The sequence below is a fragment of the Chenopodium quinoa genome, unplaced genomic scaffold (genome assembly GCF_001683475.1).
Source record: "Chenopodium quinoa cultivar QQ74 unplaced genomic scaffold, ASM168347v1, whole genome shotgun sequence".
Classification (NCBI taxonomy): Eukaryota; Viridiplantae; Streptophyta; class Magnoliopsida; order Caryophyllales; family Amaranthaceae; genus Chenopodium; species Chenopodium quinoa.
The window spans coordinates 1,180,291-1,204,328 of NW_018743697.1; the positions used below are offsets into that span (position 1 = coordinate 1,180,291).

The following is a 24,038-nucleotide window of genomic DNA, read 5'->3' on the forward strand; positions in this document are numbered from 1 at the left end:
GGAAGGAAAAGAGGAGCTAAACGATCTTCAAGGACTTCAAAAGAAGGCGAATGAGATTTATAATCGAGTGCGTATATTGTTGCCTAATGTAACGTACCGGTTTAATTGATATGGTTTTCGTAGTTGACTTGCTTCGTTATCCGAATTCTTCTACTTGATATATCTTAGTGAAAACACTAGTTTGGTGCTCCGTGTGATGTCCGAGTTTTTTTTATTGAATTTTAAGATAACTTTTTAATCTATATTTCAAATTTTATAATATATCATTGATACAAAATTGGTTAAGAATTGATGTATTTTAGTGACAATTAGACTATCTAGTAGACATATAAAAACTAATAATAATATTGGTGAAAATATTCGATTAAATACATTAAAGAACAAAAAAAAAATGGCAGAATAAAGCTTGGAATATTGGAAACTTCTAAAATAGCAAAAAATAAATTAAATAAAAAATTATTCTAAGCCCGTTAGTCGTTGGGTTTACCCGAACCCAAAACTACTTTACTTGTTTGTTTGTCATGGAAGATAAATTCCTATATGAAGTTGTATTTCATGGGAAATTATTTCCCTAATGAAATTCCTATTTGTTTGGTTGGTAATGTAAGTAGGAATTATAAATTTTCATGAATTTCGATCAATTGATAGAGAATTTACTTCACATGTGTTTGTGGGAAGTTGAAATTCCCATAAATTTCTATTCCCATCATTTTTATTTTTGATTGTTAACTAAATAACTAGATACCCAACACATTAATTCTCATGAATTTTTATTTCCCCCATATTACATTATCAACCAAACATGCTCTAAAAGTTAACATGTGGCAAGCCATGAATTAGGGGATTTATCTTTTAAAAAAGCATAGCACACATCATTAATGAAATGTTAATCTAAATTTTTCAAAGAAAATGTGAGTTTTTTTTTTTATTATTAACAATGATTATTTGTAAAAGAACAAAGTAACTCTAATAACGGGAAATGATTTTGAGACACCAAAATTGATTTTGAAACAACTTTATGCGAGAACATAATTTTCTATGCTTTTTTCACATAATGATGTGCCAAAATTAATTTCCCCTAATAACATTAACATAGTAACTTATTATATTAATTGGTCACTGTATGACTAACCCCGTATAAGAGTTATATGTTGTTATTTTATTACTTCGCATTTTGGTAGGTCGAAGGTATGAGCTAGTTTTTGGTGGTTTTATTATTACAAGTTTAGAGACGCACGCAATGCGTGCACGAGTATCCCCCTCTTTATATTTCGTACATAAAGTTATATACTTTACTTATTTGCATAAATGACATATTGACATAATTTATTACTCTGTATTATTTATAATTTTTAGATATAAAAATTCATTTAAGGGAATGAGTTATAAAAGAAAACCATTCAAAAAAAAAATCTTATAAATACTTTTACACGGGCTTAAATATTTTAATTTTAAGCATTGCACAATATAAATATTCATACTACTTTTTTTTGAAGAAAATATTCATACTACTAATTAATTAAATTATAATATGTTGCGTTATACTTATAAAAGCTGAAATATAATATGCAAAATTACAAACACTAACTATTAAAACACTAAGGGTCTGTTCTCATTGACTAAACTGAACTGAACTGAATTGAACTGAACTGAATATTTTATAAGAGAAGGAAATTAGGAGCTGAACTGTACTAAACTGAACTGAACTGAACTTCAACATAAGAGAAAAGACCCGAAGTGTCAAATTTATATCATCACAAAAAAAAAAAAAAAAAAAAAAAAAAAGTACCACTAGAGAATTTATAGAGCAGTTACAAAATGGAAGTTATTTTTTTAAGGTTAAACTTTAAATAAATTTAAATTTTTATTAATTATAATAAAATTTTTAGAGAGGGTAAAATGGTCCACTCAAAAATTCCCAACCAAAAACACCTCTTCTCTTTATATATTACATAGATTGATGTTGTTTTTATTTGTTTATTATTATTACTACAAGTACTATTATTATTATTACTTAAACTTTCTCCACCCCAAAAAAAAATATTACTTAAACTTTTTATTTTTGATTGGCTATTGCGGCTTATGTACAAAATAAATAAAAATAAATTATAACCTTGTAATTCTTGTTAGATTTGTTTTTATTTGCATTATCAATACATCATGTATTCGTAATTTATTTAAATATGTACTTAGTAGCGAGCAAAGTTATTAAAATCGGGATTCCACTTTGAATCGGAAGGTCCTATCAGAATCGAATCGTAAAATCAAATCATAGAATCGTAAGATTCTACCGACATGCATAATCAAGACGTCAAATATAAATTTAATTAAATATATTGAAATTATGAGTTTGAAACCTAATATTTGATAGATAATAGTTATTTAGCCATTAAGCAATCAATACTTCACAATATTTATTTATAAAAACCTATATAAACATATTTTTTACTTGTAAGGATTTCGCTAGGGTAGAATCGTAAATCGAATCGTATGATATACATGAATCGTAAAATCATAAGATTCTAAGATTTAAAATCGGGATTTTAATAACAATGGTAGCGAGTAGTTTAGCTTATAATTTGTCAAGCGGGTGCGTTGGAGATTGCTCAAAATGCAAGTGAACAAAAAAAAAGTGTAATAATAATAATAATAATAGTAGTAGTAGTGAGATGAGATTTAATTCATGCTAGGGCAATCAATTTTATTTACCTACTCCATGGTATTTTGACAAATGAGATCTACGGAGTAATATATTTTCACATATATGACTAATATGAGTACTGATCGTACAACTGTACAAACGTACAGCAATAAAATTTGGCCTTACATTCAAATGTTTATTTCCGAAGTTAGGAGGACAGAGTAGGAGAGTAGTACACTGTACACTCAGTGGCGGATCCAGGATTTCCGAGATAGTGTGTCACCATCAATTATTGATCATTTGTGAAAGTACAATTTTTTTTCCATGTCTTGTTTATAATTAATTTCAATCCAAAACTTATATATATAAAATATATATATATATGTATATATACATACATATATATGTATATATACATACATATATACATATATATGTATATATACATACATATATACATATATATGTATATATACATACATATATACATATATATGTATATATACATACATATATACATATATATGTATATATACATACATATATATGTATATATACATATACCAAATTAATTTCAATCAAAAAATAGGACACAAAAATTCATATCACAACCAAATACAGTACTTAAGAATTCAATTTTACAAGTCGAAAATACTACAAATAACATGTTATAAACTAATGGTACAATAAAATTATTATATTGAATTAACTTTATGATTTTTTAGTTAATTGATAAGCTTTATGGGGAAATATTAAAATTGGTTGTACAAATATAAGATATAAAAAGGGGGAAAAAATTATTAAAAAATTATACAAAAAAAAAGTGAGATAACTTAAAAGACCAGTTATTAAATATAACTGGTCTCTTTAATGAAAAAGAAAGTAACGGAAAATGCAATAGCAGCATCAAAGAGACCTCTTATATAAATAACAGGTCTCTTTAATATATATAAAAACACACAATAGCAGCATCAAAGAGATCTCCTATCTTAATAAGGGGTCTCTTTGACATTGTTTGTTGTTACCACTAGCAGCATCAAAGAAACCCCCTATCTATAATAAGGGCTCTCTTTGATATTTTATTTTTTACAAAAAATACTTTGTCACCGGACCCACTATGACTAAAGGTGGGTCCGCCCCTGTGTACACTATAGGCTGTACACTTGATTCACCTGTATAGAAGATGTAAAGTTATTCGTTTAATCAAAGTCGTGAAAGAGCTATATAGTTTCCTAAATAAATAAGATGGTAAATAAAGTACTCCATCCACTTTTTTTTTTTTCTTCTTTTGGCTTCACTTAGAACCTGTTAACATGTACCGAACTCAGCTAAGCTGAATTGAACTGAACTGATAGGAGCTGAACTGAATATTTTACGAGAGAGGGAAATAAGGAGCTGAACTAATTGGAGTTCAACTGATTAGAGCTGAACTAAACTGAACTGAAATTAAGTAAATTTAAACAGACCCTAAATTGCACAAAGTTAATTTTTGGAGAGTAATACTACGTATAAGGGTATTGTGAGTGGGTGTATAAATTATTAGTAAGACCATTCTCAGCAGTGAGGAAAAAAAAACCTCTCAATCTCTCTCTACCCACTTTCTCACTCCTCCCATACAATTTCTCTCATCAAATGTTTTTTTCACCACAGCAATGAGGAGAAAAAAAACCTCTCATCACTTTCTCCTCCACTATTTTTTAATTTATTTTTTAATTACGTTTAAAAATAATTTAATAAAAATTTATAATTACGTTTAAAAATATTAATAATACTAAATGGAAATTTTTTTTATAAGAAATAATTATAATAATAATAATAACAAGAAGAAATTGGGAAAATATGTTAATTTCTCTAATTTATGGGTTTTTTTGAAAGTATATCAAAATGCATGTCTATTTATAGAGAAAAAAAATTTATGGTCGTTGGTGAATTTTTTTTTTTTTTAAAAAATAATTACAACGGTTATATTTCAAATACAAAATATAACCGTTGTAAAAAAACAACAAAAGCAGTGGGGGCCACATGTTACTGTTCATCACCAAAAGCCCTCAACTCTTGAGGGTTTTTATTTTCACTCATCGGTGAGTGTTTTTTCACTCACTGATGTAGTGTTCGGATTTTTTTTTTACACCCTTATTTTTACTCGTGAGGGCTTTTCTCCTCACTGCTGGGAGTGCTCTAAATGTAACATGAAAACCATGAAAGTGAAATTATGTAAGGGATAATAAATATTATTATTATTTTAGTGGGGATTATGGATGCGAAAGAAATGATAAAAACACACATATAAGTCAAAATCACCTCAACCCTCACGATTTTTTTCGTACGATATTTACGCGTCAGCCACTTTAAAAGTGAGGGGGGAAGGGTAAGGGATCCCCACCCTCAAAGTGCCTTGAATGGAGATTGAATCCCCAGCCTCAAGATTGGAAGGTGTAATCTTTCCTAATAGACCAAACTTATTATATGTTTATATGTACTAATGTACTCATGTTTATGTATCTTGTTGGGTGCGTGTACATATCTTATTGTGACAAATGAGATTTAATTAATTTTGATGAATTGTACAATGTACAACAATTAACTTTCGACTTAGCACAAGTGCACAACTCCACAAATACATGACATCTACGCTACGGACTTACGGAGTACATCCAAAGGTTTATTTCATTACGAGTAGGATCACCTATGACATGTAAGAGTAGTAAGACTGTAAGAGTTAATGTTGTTTACTTTTAGCCTTAGGTGAATTGGGAGGGAGGGTGAGAGATTGTAACCTTAGGTTTTATGACATGTAAGAGTTAATGTTATTTATTTTTCTTCACGCTTTTTTTTGACCAGCTACTGTGGCTTATCCGCTTATGTACAAAATCAATAAATGTGGAGTATCCCTTAAAAAAAAAAAAAGATGGAGTACTTTGTAATTTGTATATATTACAGTATGATCTTGTTATTTTTGTTAGAAGTATTTTTATTTTAATTTGCTACTCACCATTCATCAAAATATATATATATATATATATATACCCGATTTTAGATTGAGTAGTAAATTTGTTTATTTTTATAACTTGATAGTTTAGGATTTTAGGTCACGGTCTTGTGATCGAGAAGACATACCTAAACTCCTTCATGTTTCTTACGGAGTACTTTTGTAAAAAAAAAAAATAAAAAAAAATAATGTAATGTAGTGCTTTAGGGTCAGTTCACATATACTATCAATACATAAATAAGGTACAAACCATGATTAATTATGAAAAAAAAAAAGTACTACAAACCCTGAATAATGTAAGTAGTACTCTTCGTATGTCCTTATTTTTTTTGTTTTATTTGAGTTTTTATGGGTTTTAAGCCTCTAACACACCTGGTATTATTTACAATTAAGGGGCATATATTTTTTATTTTAAGTACAAACCATAGTCAAAACTTTTAAATAATAATATTACTCCGTAATAGCTTGTAATAATAATAAAAAACTAATAATGGTATAAAAATAAAGAGATACTCGTAGAAGGAGTATTAATACGGAGTATAAGCAGAGTATCCTTAGAGTAGTATGTAATGTACAAACGTGAATTAGAAGGCAAAAGATGTGAGACAGAGAATATTTACTCAGAGAGTCAGAGGTGGTTCGTTGAGTCACATCATTTAACTTAAATATTTAAGGCAAAATTCAACATAATAGCTGATGAAATGCCAAAAATACAGGCTACAAAATAGATAACTAAGAGTGTGGGCCTTTGTAGCCTGTATTTTTGGCATTTCATCAGCCATTATGTTGAATTTTGCCTTAAATATATTTGATTTTCATAGTCACAAGAAGGTATGGAGTAAATTTCTTTTAGATATCTGTTTATCTTAAAAAATTTAATGATTTAATCTTCTATCGATACAAATTTTTGATATAATTGTTTTTAAATTTAGATGAATCATTAGGTCATGGTAGAGATTGGTGGGTATTCGGTGTAGTACCATTGATTTCTTTTGTTTAGAGATGGTTTTTTTTTTTTATTTAAATATGAAATTGTGCTGGTGCATACGGGGTTTGGGGCAATTGGAACGGTAGTGATGTCATTATCAATACTTATGGCTCGTTATTGCTGCAATTGTTTGTGGAATTCTCTTAGTTATCTATCATTGGATAACTACGAGAATAATTGCTGACGAAGATATTCCAGAACTTGAGGATGAACATTCTTGCTGGTTCAAGTTCAAGAAATTGTTGCAAAATAAAGCTTTTGGAGGAGTTTTATACCTCATTTCCTTAATAATTGTAATTCAAATCATTAGATTTACTTATAGAAATTAGTTGTAATTTTAGTTTTATCATTAAAAAAAAAGTGGCTGATTAGATTTTTTTAGTTGTTATGTAGCCATATTTAAATTATGTAATGTTTTATTATTGAGTATTAATTAAGTACATTTTCTTAAAATTACCATTATTTTCTTTCATGGCTTAGTGTATATGGATGATTATGGATGGATGATTATATTACAATACACATCTCTATATTTGAAATAAAGCAAATTTAAAGAAAAACAAAGTTCTTGCTTGCATTGTATAATTTTTTTAAAGATAAAAATATGTTGCATACTTGCATGGGATATTATTGGTTTTGATTTAAACTTAGATTTTAATTTTTGCTTTTCGTTAGACGTAAACAAAGCACATGTTTTGTATCTAAATGATTAAAATTTTAAATAGAAAACATCAATATTTTTTTAAGGAAGAAAAACATCAATAAATTTAGTTGATAATAATAGTGTTTTTCACTCCATTTGCAAAACCTGTTTTTTATTTTATTATTTTGAATACTATATAATGTTCTGTTGTTCCACTTCCTATATTTTAGGGGACAAAACTTATCAATATACTTATATTTCTTTTCTTTTTTGACGGGTAGATCATACTTTGTATTTATTTCACGGGTTTGGACTTTCGGCCATGATTGGAGATAAATTTTCTAGATTATCTCTTTGTCGTCCTTCCTTTACTCTCTATCACGTACCAACAATAACATGTATAAAAATATAGTTTAAAAGAAATGATGATATATAGACTTATAGTTGTTAGACTTGTATGTTATTTCCTTACACATGCACAATCTCTTATTTTAAGCCAATTCACATTCAATGAAGAAAATGAAATAATCAATATTCAATAGGTTTGACCCATAAAACAGGCTTAGAAACTTGAGCGTAAATATTATGTTTCGTCAAACTCTAAATTATCTAGAAGCAATGCTTCCTCCAATCAGAAACGTAGTAGTACAAATCAAGAATTCAACCTCAAAATTGACTTATGTAAGCTACATTCCTACGTATTACCAAGTATTATATACTACATACTATGATATGGACGGAGGACGAGTATATATAGCTAACCCTAATATTAAGCTATTTATCCACCTATCTATATCCTCTATTCACCCTAAAAAAAGACCCTACTATGTTCAATTTATAAGTTCAGGTAAAAAAAACGTCAATAAAAAGAGTCCAAATCTTCAATAATGTTAATTTAAGTAGAAAATTGACTTATAAACTCGTGATGTTTATTACACCTAGTTACGTCATATCAATTATCTTTCAACTATAAAATTCCGACGACCCCACCTTATTAATACCTTAATATGCGTACTCAAATCTAACAATAATTTTTTAGTGCACGAAGATGAAAATATATATAGGAAGCACTAATTAAAAAGTGACAAAATAAGCCAAATAGAGGAGGTGGGTGAGGCAAAGTGCAGCTGAAGGCGAAAGAAAATGACAAATAGTGGCTAAGTTAAGGTTTGAATTTACCAAAAATAAGAGCGTTAAGTTTAGTTAGGTTGCCTTTATTTAGGGTCAAAACTACAAAAAAAACGATTGAGAGTGAGTGTTTGCTGAATGGGTGGCATTCTTAGACCACAAATACGAAATACCCAATTTTTATAACTATGATTTATCACATTAAATTAGCTTTTTCATGACAAATGTATGCACCATATTATTTGCCTATATTTTCACCAAAAAAAATATTAATTGCCTATATTTTCTTCTTCTTCGTCACCCCCTTTTTCCCGTTTAATAGGGGAAATAATAATAATAATCTTAGGCTTAGCTCGCTATAACCTTTAAGAAAAACGCCAAAATTAAATAACATCATACTATGCATGCCTACGTTACTATATGCATTATTAAGCTTCATAAAGTGGCATTTTAATTATTGTTTAGTTTGTTAAAGTCAACCTAGCATAATCAGATATATATGTATGTAATTATTTAAGATGGGAGAAAATTTCTTCACGTATATTATAGTTTTTTCAATAAAAAATAAAAATTGGATTAGACTTAATTAAGAATTATAATGTAATACTGCCAATTGTTTTTAAGACAAGAATTTAATAATTTAAAACGTAAATAGTCCAAACTCACATGCTTACTAACGAATATTACTAAAATTCAACTAACTAGTTGTTTAATTTTATTTTATTTTTTTATTTTTTTTGACGGGAACTAGTTGTTTAATTTTAATGCAACCTGATGTAACAAGACTATTTATATACAAAGTATTTAATATTGTTACTAGTATAAATTTGTATGACCATTTTTCCATTATTATTATCCATGATTGGACTTTATTTTCCACTTTTCCTTTCCCCAGCCTTGGATCTCTACTGATCCTTTCAGCAAACAATGCTCTATTTTTTCTATCAAAATAAATTAAATGTTACTCTCAAGTTTATGCATGTTTTTACCATTTAAAAAGCATACATAATACGTAGTACCTTTAAGGGGCCTAAGTATGCCACGCGCCCCCAGCCCACCCAATTCCTATTCCTAATTATGTCAAAAGATATATCTTTTAATCTTTAACTGTATAGTCATTGTCAATATCCAAACTTGAAACTTCGCTCCACCTTTAGTATATAGTTATATTCTCGCACTTCAATTCTGGAGTTCTTGTAACAAAAAGGACTAATTAAAAACATTGTCCCTTTACATACATGGCTGAGCAGTGGCGACTGAATGAGCTGCAAAAAGTGGGGGGAATCTGCATCGGCAGCCACAGGCACTAACAATATGCGAAACCTGATTACCATAATATACGTACTCTAATTACTGTCTAATACGGAGTAATAAACTTATTAAGGCAACAACTAACTTTGCAATCAAGTTGCTTTCAATAAACTGCATGTTATCTAACCTTCACTTAATTATATAATTGTCACGATCCGCCTGAAATTCTAAAACAAGAGGCATTTATTCTCTTAGGTTTATGAATTTTAATTTGAATACTAAATTAAATACTACATATATAGATATTCAATCAACATTCATGTTCCCAAACTTTTTTAAATAAAATTGGCTGCCACTTGCATTGCCATGCATTTTTTCAATGCTTTTAAGGTTTGTTCATTTTGAGTGCAGTTTGCAGGTAGGGTTTATTATTGTTTTGAGAATTTGGTATATGGTGTGATGTATATTTGGCGGATAATCTTTCCCACTCTAAAGGTGTATTCTATTTGTCTAATTATATTTACTTATATGAACTTATTAAAACTTATTAGGCGATATTAGAATTTATTGTACTAATCAGATCTTATATATATTAGAACTTGCTTTAGCTTACTTTCCTTAAATTATCTTATCTAAACTTATAAGAAATTCGTATTTCCCAAAAGAAGATGAATATAACAAGGCCTGACTATAACCTTAAGCTTGTAGATATAGGCCGGGCCTATTCTCGTACGATTATTTTCAGTTCAGTTCAATCAACTCCTAATTTCCTTCTCTTATAAAATATTCATTTTAGTTTAGTTCAGTTCTAATAAGTTCAGTTCAGTTCACTTCAAGTATTCAACTGAGTTTAGTCAATGAAAACAGACCCATAGTGATAATATTATCTTAGAACTAAAGATTATTGGGGTTCAAAACTTGACACACTCATTTTTTTGGTTCAAGATCTTACTATTATGCAAATTACAAAGTAATATTTTCCATGAAAAACGACAGAGAGAGAAACATAGTACATACACCAAATCCTTAGGTCGTTGACTTAACTAGGCATGGAGTAAAATTAAAAAAGGATATTATGATTTATGCTTTAGATGCATTGACCATGTAAAGTTCGCATCTTCTGTAAAAAAAAGCTGTAAGATAGATATATTTTAAGGCAACATATGCATTCACGTGACTTGAAGGAATCAATTCTACCTAAAATTTTGAGGACATTATTATAAATGTTGTACGATAAACTATTACTCCGTATTGACCGTATATACACTTATATTTACATACATGAATTGTCATATGTTAATATCGATCTTGCTTTAGCAAGAGATGCTCTATTTTTTTGTAAATGATATACTCATTTATGCACATGTCAACTCATAAAGTTGATTACTCCGTATAAGATATTTGATACCATGGGGTTGTTGAAATTTCGATTATTTGGGCTATCATGATAAAAATTAAATTAATTAATAGAGTAGTTCTTTGTAAAATTACCTTTTTATGTACGGAGTACATAATATATATACTACTTGTAGTGTTTAATGTTCTTCTAATTTTTTTTTTTTAAAAAAACCCCTTGTTGTATTTAATGATTTTATTCACTTTAATTAAAGAGTCTTTCTTTAAAGTAAGAGAAAACTTAATAACTGGCCGATACTAATAAAAGGGAAGAGGAATAAGAATTTATGATTTATTTGATACTTCAATTTTTGACAAGTATTTATGGCATTAAGCAAGAAAATATTCATGAAAAAAAAGTGGAGGTGGGTCAACCCCAATGGATTGTGGAGATGGTGGCTGAGGAAGGTTCTCCACTTACAAAGGGTTTATATATGCACTTGTACTCATGCATGATGATAACTTTGAATTTTTCGAATTTGACACCACTATTACTAACTTTTCTACTTATAAGTATTATCTACTTTAATTACTAATTTGAGGAATACTTAAACCTTTTTCATGTCTTTCATTCTTTCTTTCTAAATAAATCAAATTTTCTTAACAACAATACAATACAATTATAGTATATACACATCTTCACATTACGTTTTGTGTAATATTTCGTATAAAACACATGGAAATGACTTATTCAGCTTTGCTTCACTTAGAAGCTCAAAAGAACAAGCTTTTACATTTACGATAAAACATACTTCATATTTGGTAGTTAATTATATCTTGTTAAAACAATCTCATAAAATATTTTCATAATATTGACGCTTTTTATAGTTTTAAGTCTTTTAACATATCAATACTTAGATATACGAATATTAATCATTAAAATAACTGCGTTGATACATTAAAAAAAAGTGTCTACTAAAAAAATAAAAAATACCGAGTATAATGTTATAATGGTAAAAAATCAAAATGTATCTAAGGATATAGTTCATGTAAAAAAAATCAATGGTTGATAAGTTGAAAACTCGAAATCAGTAAATGTGGGCGAGAGTGCGAGACGTTGAAGTCAATGAGAAAGAAAAAAAAAAAAAAAGGAATAAATGGTGTGAAACTATAATGAAGTGCCAGGTGTAAGTCAAACAATCGTTTTAGTAGAAAAATCATCGAAAGACTTGTACTCTCGATCCAACGGTGATTATGGCACACCTTCCCATGCTATATTTAAGGGAGAGTTTGGAGCTCTTTGACTTTTGGACACCGTCCCTTTTCTTTATTTTTCATACGTAACCTTAAAATTAAATACGTACATACTTCACCATTTTCTTTCCCTTTCATTCTACTATTGTCTGTATATCATAAAATGATACGAGTACTTCTATAGACCTAATTAGTGAAGATGACATTGAGTCATGCCATATTGTATTTCAGTCTTTGTATTAGGTCATAATTTTTGCCTAGGTCAAGCCTTGATAGGATGATACGTAGTACATTAATTCACAGCAACTCGATAAATGTACTTATGAATTATAACACATCTCTATTACATGTTAGAGCATGTCATTCACATGCAATGACATCATATTCAAGCTTTTTACATGGTATTAGTAGTTTTTTCTTTTCATAATATGTAATTGCTTAATAATTACAAAATACAAAGTTCAATGTAAAATTTTCAATTGAACTAATTCTGGCTTATCGCTCTTTGGTGATTAAAGCTTGAGAGTTAAGATAGATAATACAACTCGTACTATACAACTTGGTAATCACACATCCAACATTCTCTAGAGCCACACTTCATTTTTTTTTGTTTCCTTTAGGTCTTTAGCTATCACAAGCAATGCAATATTTATGCATAAACAATGTAGTACGCTATTATTTTGGTCACAAATTTGTCTTTTTAACATGCTTGTATTGAATTTAATCACCTTTTTTCTATATTTATAATTAATGTCACTATCAAAAGTATTTAATATTCTTTACATAAATTACATAAGAAAACAACAAAAAGCGTCTCAATTAGACATATGTCAGGACCAACGAACCCATATCGATTGCTTAATGGGCTAACGAAATAACGATGATTACATCTCTAACTCAGATTATATATGAGACTTGTATACACATAAAGCAAAAGACTCATGTATAACTTTTGGATAAAGTAAACATTTAAATTATGAAAATTCAAACAATAGACGAAGTAAACTTTTAATTTATGAAAATTCAAACAATAGATAAACAACTTTGCTTAGATTAAAAGTTTATAATTAAAAAAAAACACATATATTAGTCAAAAACTAAAGGCAAATGCAAAAAGTTGACTAAAAATTAAAATGAAGCAAACCCACAATTAAATGAAGAAAATGGAAAACTCTTTAATTGAATGATTAAAAAAAGGGTGCGTAGCTTAGGGGAGATTCCTAAGTCAACGCCAACCTAACCCATTTTGCTATCCCACACTTCACATTCATACCCATTAGTGCAACTATTGTCATACCACCCAAATTATTTTTTTTCATTTGTTTTTTTAATTATAAAAATTTAGAAAATTTTGACAAAGAATAACACCAAAACATAAAAAACAAAAGAAAAAAAAAAAGATAAATGAAGAAGCATCCACCCCATTTTCATTTGAAAAACCTCTCTCTTTTTACTCAAAAGTCAACTCTCCCCCTACTTCTTTCCATTTCACTCCCCCCATCTTCCACGCCTCTTCTCTTTCTCTCTCTTCCAACCACCCTTTCTTTCTCTCTCCTCCATTTTTTCCTTCACCTTCTTCCTTCTTTACCTTAGCTATGAAATTCCAATTCCGACAATAATCTTCATTTTTATCACTATTTTCAGACACCCTTTTATACAATTAACTTATACCCAATTCATTCAATTGAAAACCCATTTGTTTGCTGATTTGAAAAAAATAAAATGGGTAATGGAATCGGAAAACTTGGTATATGTTTCACGGGCTCTGGAGAGGCCCGACGGGCTAATAAGCAAAAACATGGTATGTACATGGACCAATACGACGAGGGATTGGGCCATTCTTTCTGCTACGTTCGGCCCGACCCGAAGACCCGGATGTCTAACCCGTTAGCCTCTGCATCGTCGAAGATCCACTCGGAGGAATCGGCGGCTGGTGTTTCGATATTCCGGTCGATCTCCGGCGCTTCGGTGTCGGCGAATACCTCAACGCCGTTATCCACCGCTTTTGTGGCTGACCCAACTGCCACGTCAGCCACAGCCGCCTTCTTCGAGAGCTCCACATCATTCGCTTCCGTCCCACTTCAGCCAATCCCACGCGGATCCTCCCTCAATTCGGGTCCACTGTCGGGTCCAATCAGTATTGATCGCGGGTTCATGTCGGGTCCAATTGAACGAGCCGGGTTCTTATCCGGCCCACTGGATCGTGCAGGTCCTGCTCTCTTCTCTGGACCACTTGATCGGAGCTTATCAGTGCAGGGGAATTGGACCGGGCTCAAGCTTAAGAAACGACCCGGTTCATTGATCCGTGGGCTTCGGCATGCGATCTCGAAAACATTCGGGCAGAGCTCGGTTGCCCCGATCAAAGGTGGCGGCGGTGTTGGGCAGGATAATTGGGTAATTGGTGGGCCCGTACCTGGGCCCGGGCCCGAAATGAGTGGGAGCTTGAACATGAGCTCGGAGATGAGTTTAGGTGAGAGTGATTCATGGGAGAGTCAGAATCTTCAGTGGGCGCAGGGGAAAGCAGGGGAGGATCGTGTACATGTGGTTGTATCAGAAGAACATGGTTGGGTTTTTGTAGGGATTTATGATGGATTCAATGGTCCTGATGCTACTGATTTTTTACTGTCAAATTTGTATTCAAATGTTCAGAAAGAGCTCAAGGGTTTGTTGTGGGATGATAATAGTAAGTTTGATTCATCTTGTTCATCATCAAATCTTCCTAATAATAGCTGTTCATCTTCTGAAAGTAGTAGTAATAGTAGTAGAAGTAGTAGTTGTAGTTCAGATATTGAGTCTTGTGAGTTTTTCGACCGCGAAAATTATGCTGAAAGTAGTGTAAGTGGTGGGGAAACTGTTGATTGTGGGAATGGGAATGGTAAAAGGGGGAGGAATTCATCAAAGAGTAAGTTTAAAGGGGCAACTAAGAAATGGGAAGAGAATCAAAGGAGATGGAAGTGTGAATGGGATAGAGAAAGATTAGAGCTTGATAGGAGATTAAAAGAGCAATGGAATAGGAATGATTCTGAGGGTAAATCGATCAATCATTCCGATGTTTTGAAGGCGTTGTCTCGGGCTTTGAAGAAGACAGAGGAAGCTTATTTAGACATTGCTGATAAGATGGTGGATGAAAACCCTGAGTTAGCTTTGATGGGTTCTTGCGTTCTTGGTATGTTGATGAAAGGGGAGGATGTTTATTTGATGAATGTTGGTGATAGTCGAGCCGTTTTGGCGCAAAATAAAGAGCCTGATCTTAGACTTGGTAAAATTGATCAGGATTTGGAAAGGATTAATGAGGAATCAATGTATGACTTTGAAGTATCAGATGGTGTCAAACCTAGTCTTAGAACTTTCCAACTTACAATGGATCATAGTACTTGTGTTGAAGAGGTAAAAGAATTAGTAATCTTTATACAATTCACATTATTGTTATTGTTTATTGGTGACTTTGTCAATTGTTTGTATTTTCAATTGTAATTGAATTAGTCCCTAGTTAGCTGCTTGCTTATGATGTATGATTATGTTTTTCAGGAAGTGCAACGAATCAGAGATGAACACCCAGATGATGCATTTGCCATTGTCAATGATCGCGTCAAAGGTTCTTTGAAGGTTACTCGGGCTTTTGGTGCTGGTTTTCTTAAGCAGGTATTGCATTATGTTGATCATCATTGATTTCAGTATCGAATACGTGTATTCATTGTCATCTATAAGTTTCGTAATTGACAACGATTAGTAATTGATTGCCATTCATATACCAAAGTTGAATTTTTGAAGATTATGACATAATAGTTGCTTGATTACAAACTTTGTTAGTTGTTGGTTGAAACAAACTAGCTAGCTAGCTAGTTGCAAGTTTATGTAGACAGCAACCAGAAACGATGTACTTGTTCTTCATTAATTTGATTTAGTTGAGGGATGAGTACCTGACTCAAATGCAACCACCTTTGCCAATTTATTGCAGTCAATGAAGTTAGACTATAAGCTTGCTCTGATTACCTAATTTGTCACATTTTTTCCATTTTCATCACTCTTGTGCCCTGCCCTTGCTGCAATTAGAAGTGTGCAATTTCTGGTATACAAAAAACCCAACCAAAAATGGATATTGTTGGATGATCATAACAATTGACAGTGTATAGATATTTGTTTACTAATGTTATTGTGTTTTAGTATTTGTTCTCTTAGCTTAGTGATCTGGTCTGAATATTTTTTGGTATAGTGCTAGATTGAGTTCTAACGAGTTTGCAATTTTGCAGCCTAAATGGAATGATGCGCTGCTAGAGATGTTCCGAATTGACTATGTTGGAACTTCACCATATATCAGTTGTCATCCATTTTTGTATCACCATAGATTAGGCCCGAAGGATCAATTCTTGATATTATCCTCTGACGGGCTATATCAGTACTTCACAAACGAGGAAGTTGTCGCTGAAGTGGAGCTCTTCATCTCATTGTACCCCGAAGGTGACCCTGCTCAACATTTGGTTGAGGAAGTTTTGTTTCGTGCAGCAAAGAAAGCTGGTAAACTTTCATATTCTATATCCTTAGAAAGTATATTTTGTTAGTCTAAAATACATTCACAGAGCAACAGGCTAATTAAATTTGGTAATGTCCTGCAGGTATGGATTTCCATGAGTTGCTAGAAATACCTCAAGGGGATCGTCGTAGGTACCATGACGATGTCTCAATCATCATCATTTCTTTCGAAGGCAGGATATGGAGATCATGTGTATAAGTTCTACAAACGGTACAAGATGTAGAAAAAGCTAGGAAAAAATCCAAAAAAAAAAAAAAAAAAAAAAAAAGAGAAAGCTAAACAAAGGTTTTTTTTTTAATTTATTTTATTTTATCCTTGTCACCTACATAACATCATTAAAACAGCTCTATAAAGAGCTAAAAATGTTTAGTTATGGTCTTGACATGGTGATAGGAATTGTATAGACATAAAGAGGTAGTTATGCTGAGGAAAATCCATTATCTTGTTATTAAGAAGAAAAAAATGGTGTAATTGCTGAATAAAATTGGATAATATATACAAATTTTGTTGATCATATATTATGTCTTTTTGGTTAGTGGAAGCATTTATAATATGAAAAAAAGAAGGCATAATATTTTGAATGTTATGAGTTTACTTTAGGGATGCCATATCTAAAATCTGACCCAGAAGCATCAGGGCATCATTATTAGGTTCTTTCTTAGTGCCCAGATTTTCAGGTTGACCTAATACTCTATCAAAGTTAGATGCAGTGGTCCTGTTTTTAAGTTGAAAAATCCCACTCAAAAAGATCAACTTTCTCTTTTGTTTTTCTTTTATCCTTGCCATACCAATCAAACCTAAATTAAAAACACATTTTTATTTCTTTGATTCTATTTTACTTCTTTTTCTTTGGTCACCTTTGTAATGTCAACTGTAGATTTCACCTTTACACAGGTTATTTCCTGTTTTTGTCTTACAATTTTTGCAAATTCGGGAAAACCTCCCCTTTAACTTAAGCTAGGTAAAAAGGACTTGTACGCGATTATCTTATCTGATCACATGGCCTAAATTCAAAATTATATGAGCTTATCGATTATTGGAGCTATTGATCAAGACATGGACATGGACATGCCGACATGATATGAATGATCTAAAATTAAAACGAATTACTTATCATTCGGTTCAAATTGAATTAACCTAAATTGAGTTCAATTAAATGATATGTTTTGTTCATTTTTACTTTTTTTTTTTTGAAAGATTGTTCATCTGTACTTTACCTTCTTTTTTTTTATTTGTTTTCTTGAAATAGACAAAAGTAGAATTGAAGTTTGAGTAAAGATTGAAAATTTGTTGGCTTTGCTTATTTCGTGAAAAAATAGAAATGGAGTAGTACAAGTGGAGTAATAGCTAATAAAAGTAGTTAACTACTTAAAGAGGAAACTAATAGTGCAAAACAAGTCATTACCAAAACAATTAAAAGTCGTACTACAACCAATACTTAATTGTATATATAGTCAAAGTCTTCATAATTATTATCTCTCTATTATCAATGTATGTAATTACTCCATTTCTTTTGTTAATCATACATCCTTAACTGTCCCTACTCCCTAATTGCTTATGCTCTTCTTTTTTGTCTGAATTCTAAAATGGACAGCTTTTACAATTAAAGATTGGGTTTTCCATAACTTAGGTCATCCATGAAGTGTTATCATGATTAATCAATAGTGTCCCACTATTTTCTTTCTTGTTATTTTACTGTTTGTTGACTTTTTTTTTTTAAATAAATTCTTTACAAAATTTAAATTATCATTGAAGGTATTATTGAGTGGAGAAAGATCTTCAAACAGCAATTAGCATGCATTGTTCACTAGTCAAAAATCAAAATCTCAATCCATACCGACTCTTATTAACTTATTTTTTGTCGAAACTTATTTATATAGAGTGACGATAAAAGAGCCTAATAACAATATCATACGAGTAGGTTAGATAACTCGTATTATGAAAAGTTGTACGGGCACTATTTTAATGTCATGTAGGTAGGCTTTTTTAAGAGGAAGAGGCAGAATTAGTAAATTGAATGTAATAAAGAGAAAAGCTTCCGTCCATTAGTTGTCCAACTGCTAACTACCTTTGGATTGAATTGATAGTAAATGTAATGCAGTTAGCAGAGGTCATCCAAATGACATTTTTGTACCATTAATTTTTTTTTGTGTAACGATATATTTTCAGTTGTGCAAGTGACCCACGACCTCACTCAGCTTCTTGCAGATGATTTCCTTATATGGGAGGTTCATGACTTATGCAGATGCAATTAAGGGTGGAGGGACCCTTTTATTTAAGAATCGATTTTTTTCGTATTGGCTGACCAACTATACTTTTGTTGAACTAACAACTTTTTTTCCTTAAAATTTTCGTGTTAGATTAAAACACCTAATTTAATTGAAGACGGTCATCTCTCAATACACTATACACCTGACTGTATATTAAGAGCCGATTTTTAAATTCTTACAAGTCTCATTGGTGATATAATCATTTTTGCATTGGCTCTTTTAATATCCTTATTATTATGAAAAATGATGTACCTTTGTACTGTACAACCAACCTGAGTTTTTAATGGGTGTGATTTGGTCCTTTTCTTTTAATTTAGCTTGCCCCAATTCATTAAGTTAAGGACAGTCTTATTTTGCAATTTAAACCGTCGCATAATTTTAGGGCCCACCAAATCCATCTGGCCAATGGTTCATGTTAAGGGTCAAATTCAAAGGGCTTGTGGGAGTTTCAATATTGGGCTGTGTGCTTTGGTTGCGCTGAACCCTTTTGGCCCCATTTTTATGGTGTCAGATAAACTCAAATTAAAGTACCAAGTTTTTTATGACGTCATTCACTTTGATATTTTTTTTTGACACATTCTTTAATAAATTATCTTGTTGATGGAAAGTTGGAAACATACTTTTTATTTAAGTATTTAAATTTGAAAGATAGTGTTTATTTTGTACAGTATATATTTCTGATGATTGATGGAAATTCTTTTAATTTTTTTAAAGAAATATGATAGAATCTTTAGCAATTCGCCATGCTACGGGCCTATTCTCATACGATTATTTTTAGTTCAGTTCAGTTCTAATAAGTTCAATTCAGTGCAGCTCCTAATTTCTTTCTCTTATAAAATATTCAGTTCAATTCAGTTTAGCTCTAATAAGTTCAGTTTTACTCATTTCAATCAATGAGAACATGCCCTACGTATAATTATTACTACGGTAAGGAGGTGCAAAAGGGGAAAATATGGTTACAATGGTAGCTGTTTACAAACCACAGGATATAAAGCAAAAATATTAGACAATCCAAAACTTAAAATGATTCATAATATACTCTGTAGATGGTAATAGACTTAAAAAAAATGGTAATATGTTAGTTTACAATCTTAGTATTTGTTTTTTTTTTGGGCAAACAATCTCAATATTTGATTGATACACTGAATTCACTTTAAAATATCAACATAATGTGGGTGTAAAATGTTACATTTAATATCAATCTTGTTAACTTTGTGAATATTTAAATACGTTAGCATGACACGGAGTGATATTTGACATGATCGATATTATGATGTCACGAAAAGATTGCTCACAAAAATCTTATAATTATAGTTCATAACTATATTTTCAGAGTTAAATAATTTTACTATAATTAGATGAACTTAAATTAACCTTCAAATGAAACATATCATCCAAAATATGAGGAGCAATATAAGCGCGATCACAAACATATAACTCATGGTGAGTTTCCATTGCCTAACGAATAGGTAATGACTGAGGTAGCCTATACTTTTAGAAATCTTTCCATAAAATACCCAAACTAGTTAAGTTTTTTTTTTCCTAAATTTTTAAAAATGGCCACCACAGTTATGGGTAGTATTTCAATAGCAATGAGAAAGAAATTAATGAAATATTTCCACTCATACTATTATTTATTTATATGGTTCAAATTGGTGTTTCAGAGAAAATGCATGTGCACATCAGATTATGTTTCTACTAATAGAAAGTTATATTAATCCAAGCTCCAATGAGGTAATTAGGATTTTTTAATTAATTAATTAGCTTTATAGAGAAATAGTAAATCTCAACTTTATTTATTCTTAAAGCATACATGGAACTTTGATATCAACTGTTGGCTGGTTCTATATATGTATAATACTCCATATGTGTACTTGAATTATTTCACTGATCAAACAAATTAGATGTTTTGATAAGGGTATGACGATTATAAAGTAATTAGTTATTGCAATTTCTTTTTTTAAATATGACTATTTTCCTTTGATCTCACAATAAGATTTCAAATAAGAAGAACAAAAAGTGATGACCAAAGTAGTACTATAATCTATTAGTTATGTGTTCCCTATGAATATTTGAAGGATATACTTGTTTCGGGGTTTTCTGATGTCCTGCGGGAGAGTTACAATTCCGAGACTGGAACCGGACGCCTGTACCTGCAAAATAACGGAGACTCCTGAGAGCTCCGCCTCCAACGGTCAAGTTAGTACCTGATTAAGGAGTAATTAATACGGAAATTAAAGTAAGAAGACCTCTCTAGGTGAGAGTGTTTAATGTTGGTAATCTGCTTTGTTAGCGAGATTAGCCGGTTATTAGTGTTCCGTAATGTTTCTGTTCTTCTCTGTTCTTCAGGTGAGATTAATTGCTTGATCAATTGCCTCTCAATTGCTTGATTGCCTGATGTTTTCTTGACTTCTTAATTAATGAGGATTAATTAAGTATTTATAGTCTTGAGAAGCGTGCCACTCTCTAGGTTTAGGGTAAACCTAGGGCTGAAACCGGGCCTCTAGACAGGATTGGGCCTTGTTGGCCGGTTTTCCCATTTGGCATGGGTGGACACGTGGCGTGCCTCGATTGGTCCGTAGAGGACGTATCTGTGATTGACACGTGGCAGGCTCCTATTGGCCTTCGTGAAGGACACGTGGCGGAACCTGGTTGGTCCACTTGTCAGACGGTGATTGGTGGATAAAAATCCCCTAATCATTTGCCCCTCACAGGTGGCACGTGACTGGTCACGTGTCGCCTGTGACAGGTGTCGCACGGTGACAGGCGACGGCCTGCTACAGGTGTCACCTTGCAAACGGCCGAGAGATTTTCCCGCCCAAATTTTGAATTTGGAAGCGACCCTTCGCCTTCTCACTTTGCCTATATAAGGAAGTGCTGACTTCGGTCATTTTCACATTTGAGAACTTTGCGAGAACATTCGGACCCCTGAACTTGCTCTGACATTTCGGACCTTTTCTGCCTACCGCCTGTTCTGACAAGCCGACTGCACCGGATTTCCAGAACTTCATCAACCGTCACTCGTTCAGGTAACTCAGTTCTCTTACTCTTAATTTTCTTTTTATTTTTTGAAATGGCACCACGGAAGCACACGACACGACCTAAGTTAGTGATCAGTCGGTCACCGGGGACGGCTGAATCTAGGACTAGGAGTGCCGCCTGCCCTTTTCTGGACCCATCTTTGCCCTTTATACAAAGTCCGACTGTATCTGTGTCTATGCAGAACGTGATGGCCAGAACAAAAAAGACTGCTATGATATCAAACTCAGACGGCTCCTCCCAAAGGGTGCTCATTAGTGAAACATCTGACCAGGCGCCAGATGTAGAATTGAAACGAGGCGGCTGCCAAGCCGACAGTTCTGAGAGAGGGGCCAAGGTGGTCCCGTCCCATCTTACCGTTGATATGTCTAATTTTCCTCCTGCTCCTTCTAAGGGAGAGGAGGCGGGCCCCTCTGGGAGAGGGGAGGAGTCGTCCTCTTCGGACTCGTCAGAGGACGAGTCCGAGTCCAGCTCTTCTGGCCACAGTTCTCCAGGCTCAGAAGAAAGACATAGCCGCCTACAAGAGGCGAGACTTTCTCATGCAGTTGAGAAGGGGGACAATTGGGCGGAGCCGTCCGCCTCTTACAGAGAGGAAAACGCCCCCTACTACTGCATGGTACCCCGGGGCCGGATCGCAACCATGCAAGACAAAGTGGAGAGCTTTATTGCTAACCACAGAATGGGCCCGGAATTTTTACTGTTCGTGCCGGATCCAGAAGACACTGTCGTCTGGCCGACTGGTACCAGCTATGATGACGGCTGCTTTGGCTGCTATGTGGCGGCCATCAAAGCTGGACTGCGCTTCCCATTACATCCGGCTGTTCAGCGGATTTTAGATGGGTATGATTTGGGGTTATGGCAGTTAGCCCCCAACTCTTGGGTAAACGTACTCGGCTATGTGGCCGGGTGCGAAATGTACGGGGTGGAGCCAAGCTTTGAGGCTTTCGCCCACATGAACTATCTCAGCCGGACCCCTAAGTCGGGAGGTACCGGCTGGTATCAATTAACAAGCCATAGGGGTTACCTCATGACGAGAGGTAAGGCGAACAAATGGAAGGATTGGCGGAACACCTTCCTTATCATTGAGGGTTCAGACACGGAGCTGAACCAACGTTTTAACAAGTGGAATAGGGATCCGCCTCTTCTCGCAGGCGGCCGCAGCATGCCGCCTGTTCCCCCAAAGGCTAAAAGAGAGATCCTAGACAAAGGACTCTTCAAAGTAGAGACTAGGGTGAACTCTACTTCAGGGGTACGAGAGCAAGTACCCCTAAACTGCGTCCCGAGCTTCAAGTGGCTTTATGACGAGTACTTTTTGGCCGCCTGTGGCCTCAGCAGTCGGTGCTCTAGAGGTAGCCGGCCTGACAAATACTTTGTTTTTTTCACGCCTTGTTTACTTGGGATCTTTACAAACTTTGCTGTTTATTTTTTGCAGCTGACGCCATGAGTAAAATAACAGCATCCAAGACTGCGGCGGCCATGTTGCGGGCCTCTCTCATGCAACAGTCTTGTGCCGACTCCCCCAACAAGGGGGCACCCTTGGTAGGCTTTGAAAACTCTTCCTCTTTTAGGAGTTGTCTTATGCAAATACTAACTCTTTTTGTTTTCAGTCTGACACTCCAAGAGCTTCTTCCTCGCAACAGCCGGATCCCAAGGCCCGGAGGACGACTGTTGCAAGCTCTCCTGGGTCTTCCAGGAAAACATCGGCGGCTGAGAAGCAGCCGGCCACTTCTTCTAAAACCCCGGCGGGGCCGCCTAGAAGTATGGACAATCACTTGTAAAAACTTTCACACTTGCTTCCTTCTTGACTAGGTCTAACTTGTTTTTTTTTTTTTTTTTTTTTTTACGTTTGATGCAGCCGGCCCTCAGGGGCTTGACTTGGTTGAGGTAGCCAAGTCCATGATCAAAGCAGTTCCTCCATCTGAAAGGGAGGCGGTCAGGGGTGCCGGCACCCTTGACCTTGATGGGATTG

At 33.1% G+C, this 24,038-nt stretch overlaps 1 protein-coding gene across 1 annotated transcript; it reads left to right on the forward strand.

Annotated features, from left to right (window-relative positions):
* The first annotated feature begins 13,585 nt into the window (after positions 1–13,585).
* LOC110684065 (probable protein phosphatase 2C 4) lies at positions 13,586–17,276 on the forward strand. Its single transcript, XM_021860462.1, has 4 exons — positions 13,586–15,616; positions 15,758–15,871; positions 16,480–16,744; positions 16,843–17,276. The coding sequence occupies exons 1-4, from the start codon at positions 13,952–13,954 to the stop codon at positions 16,956–16,958; spliced, it is 2,160 nt and encodes a 719-aa protein (XP_021716154.1). The 5' UTR covers positions 13,586–13,951; the 3' UTR covers positions 16,959–17,276.
* Positions 17,277–24,038: the final 6,762 nt, after the last annotated feature.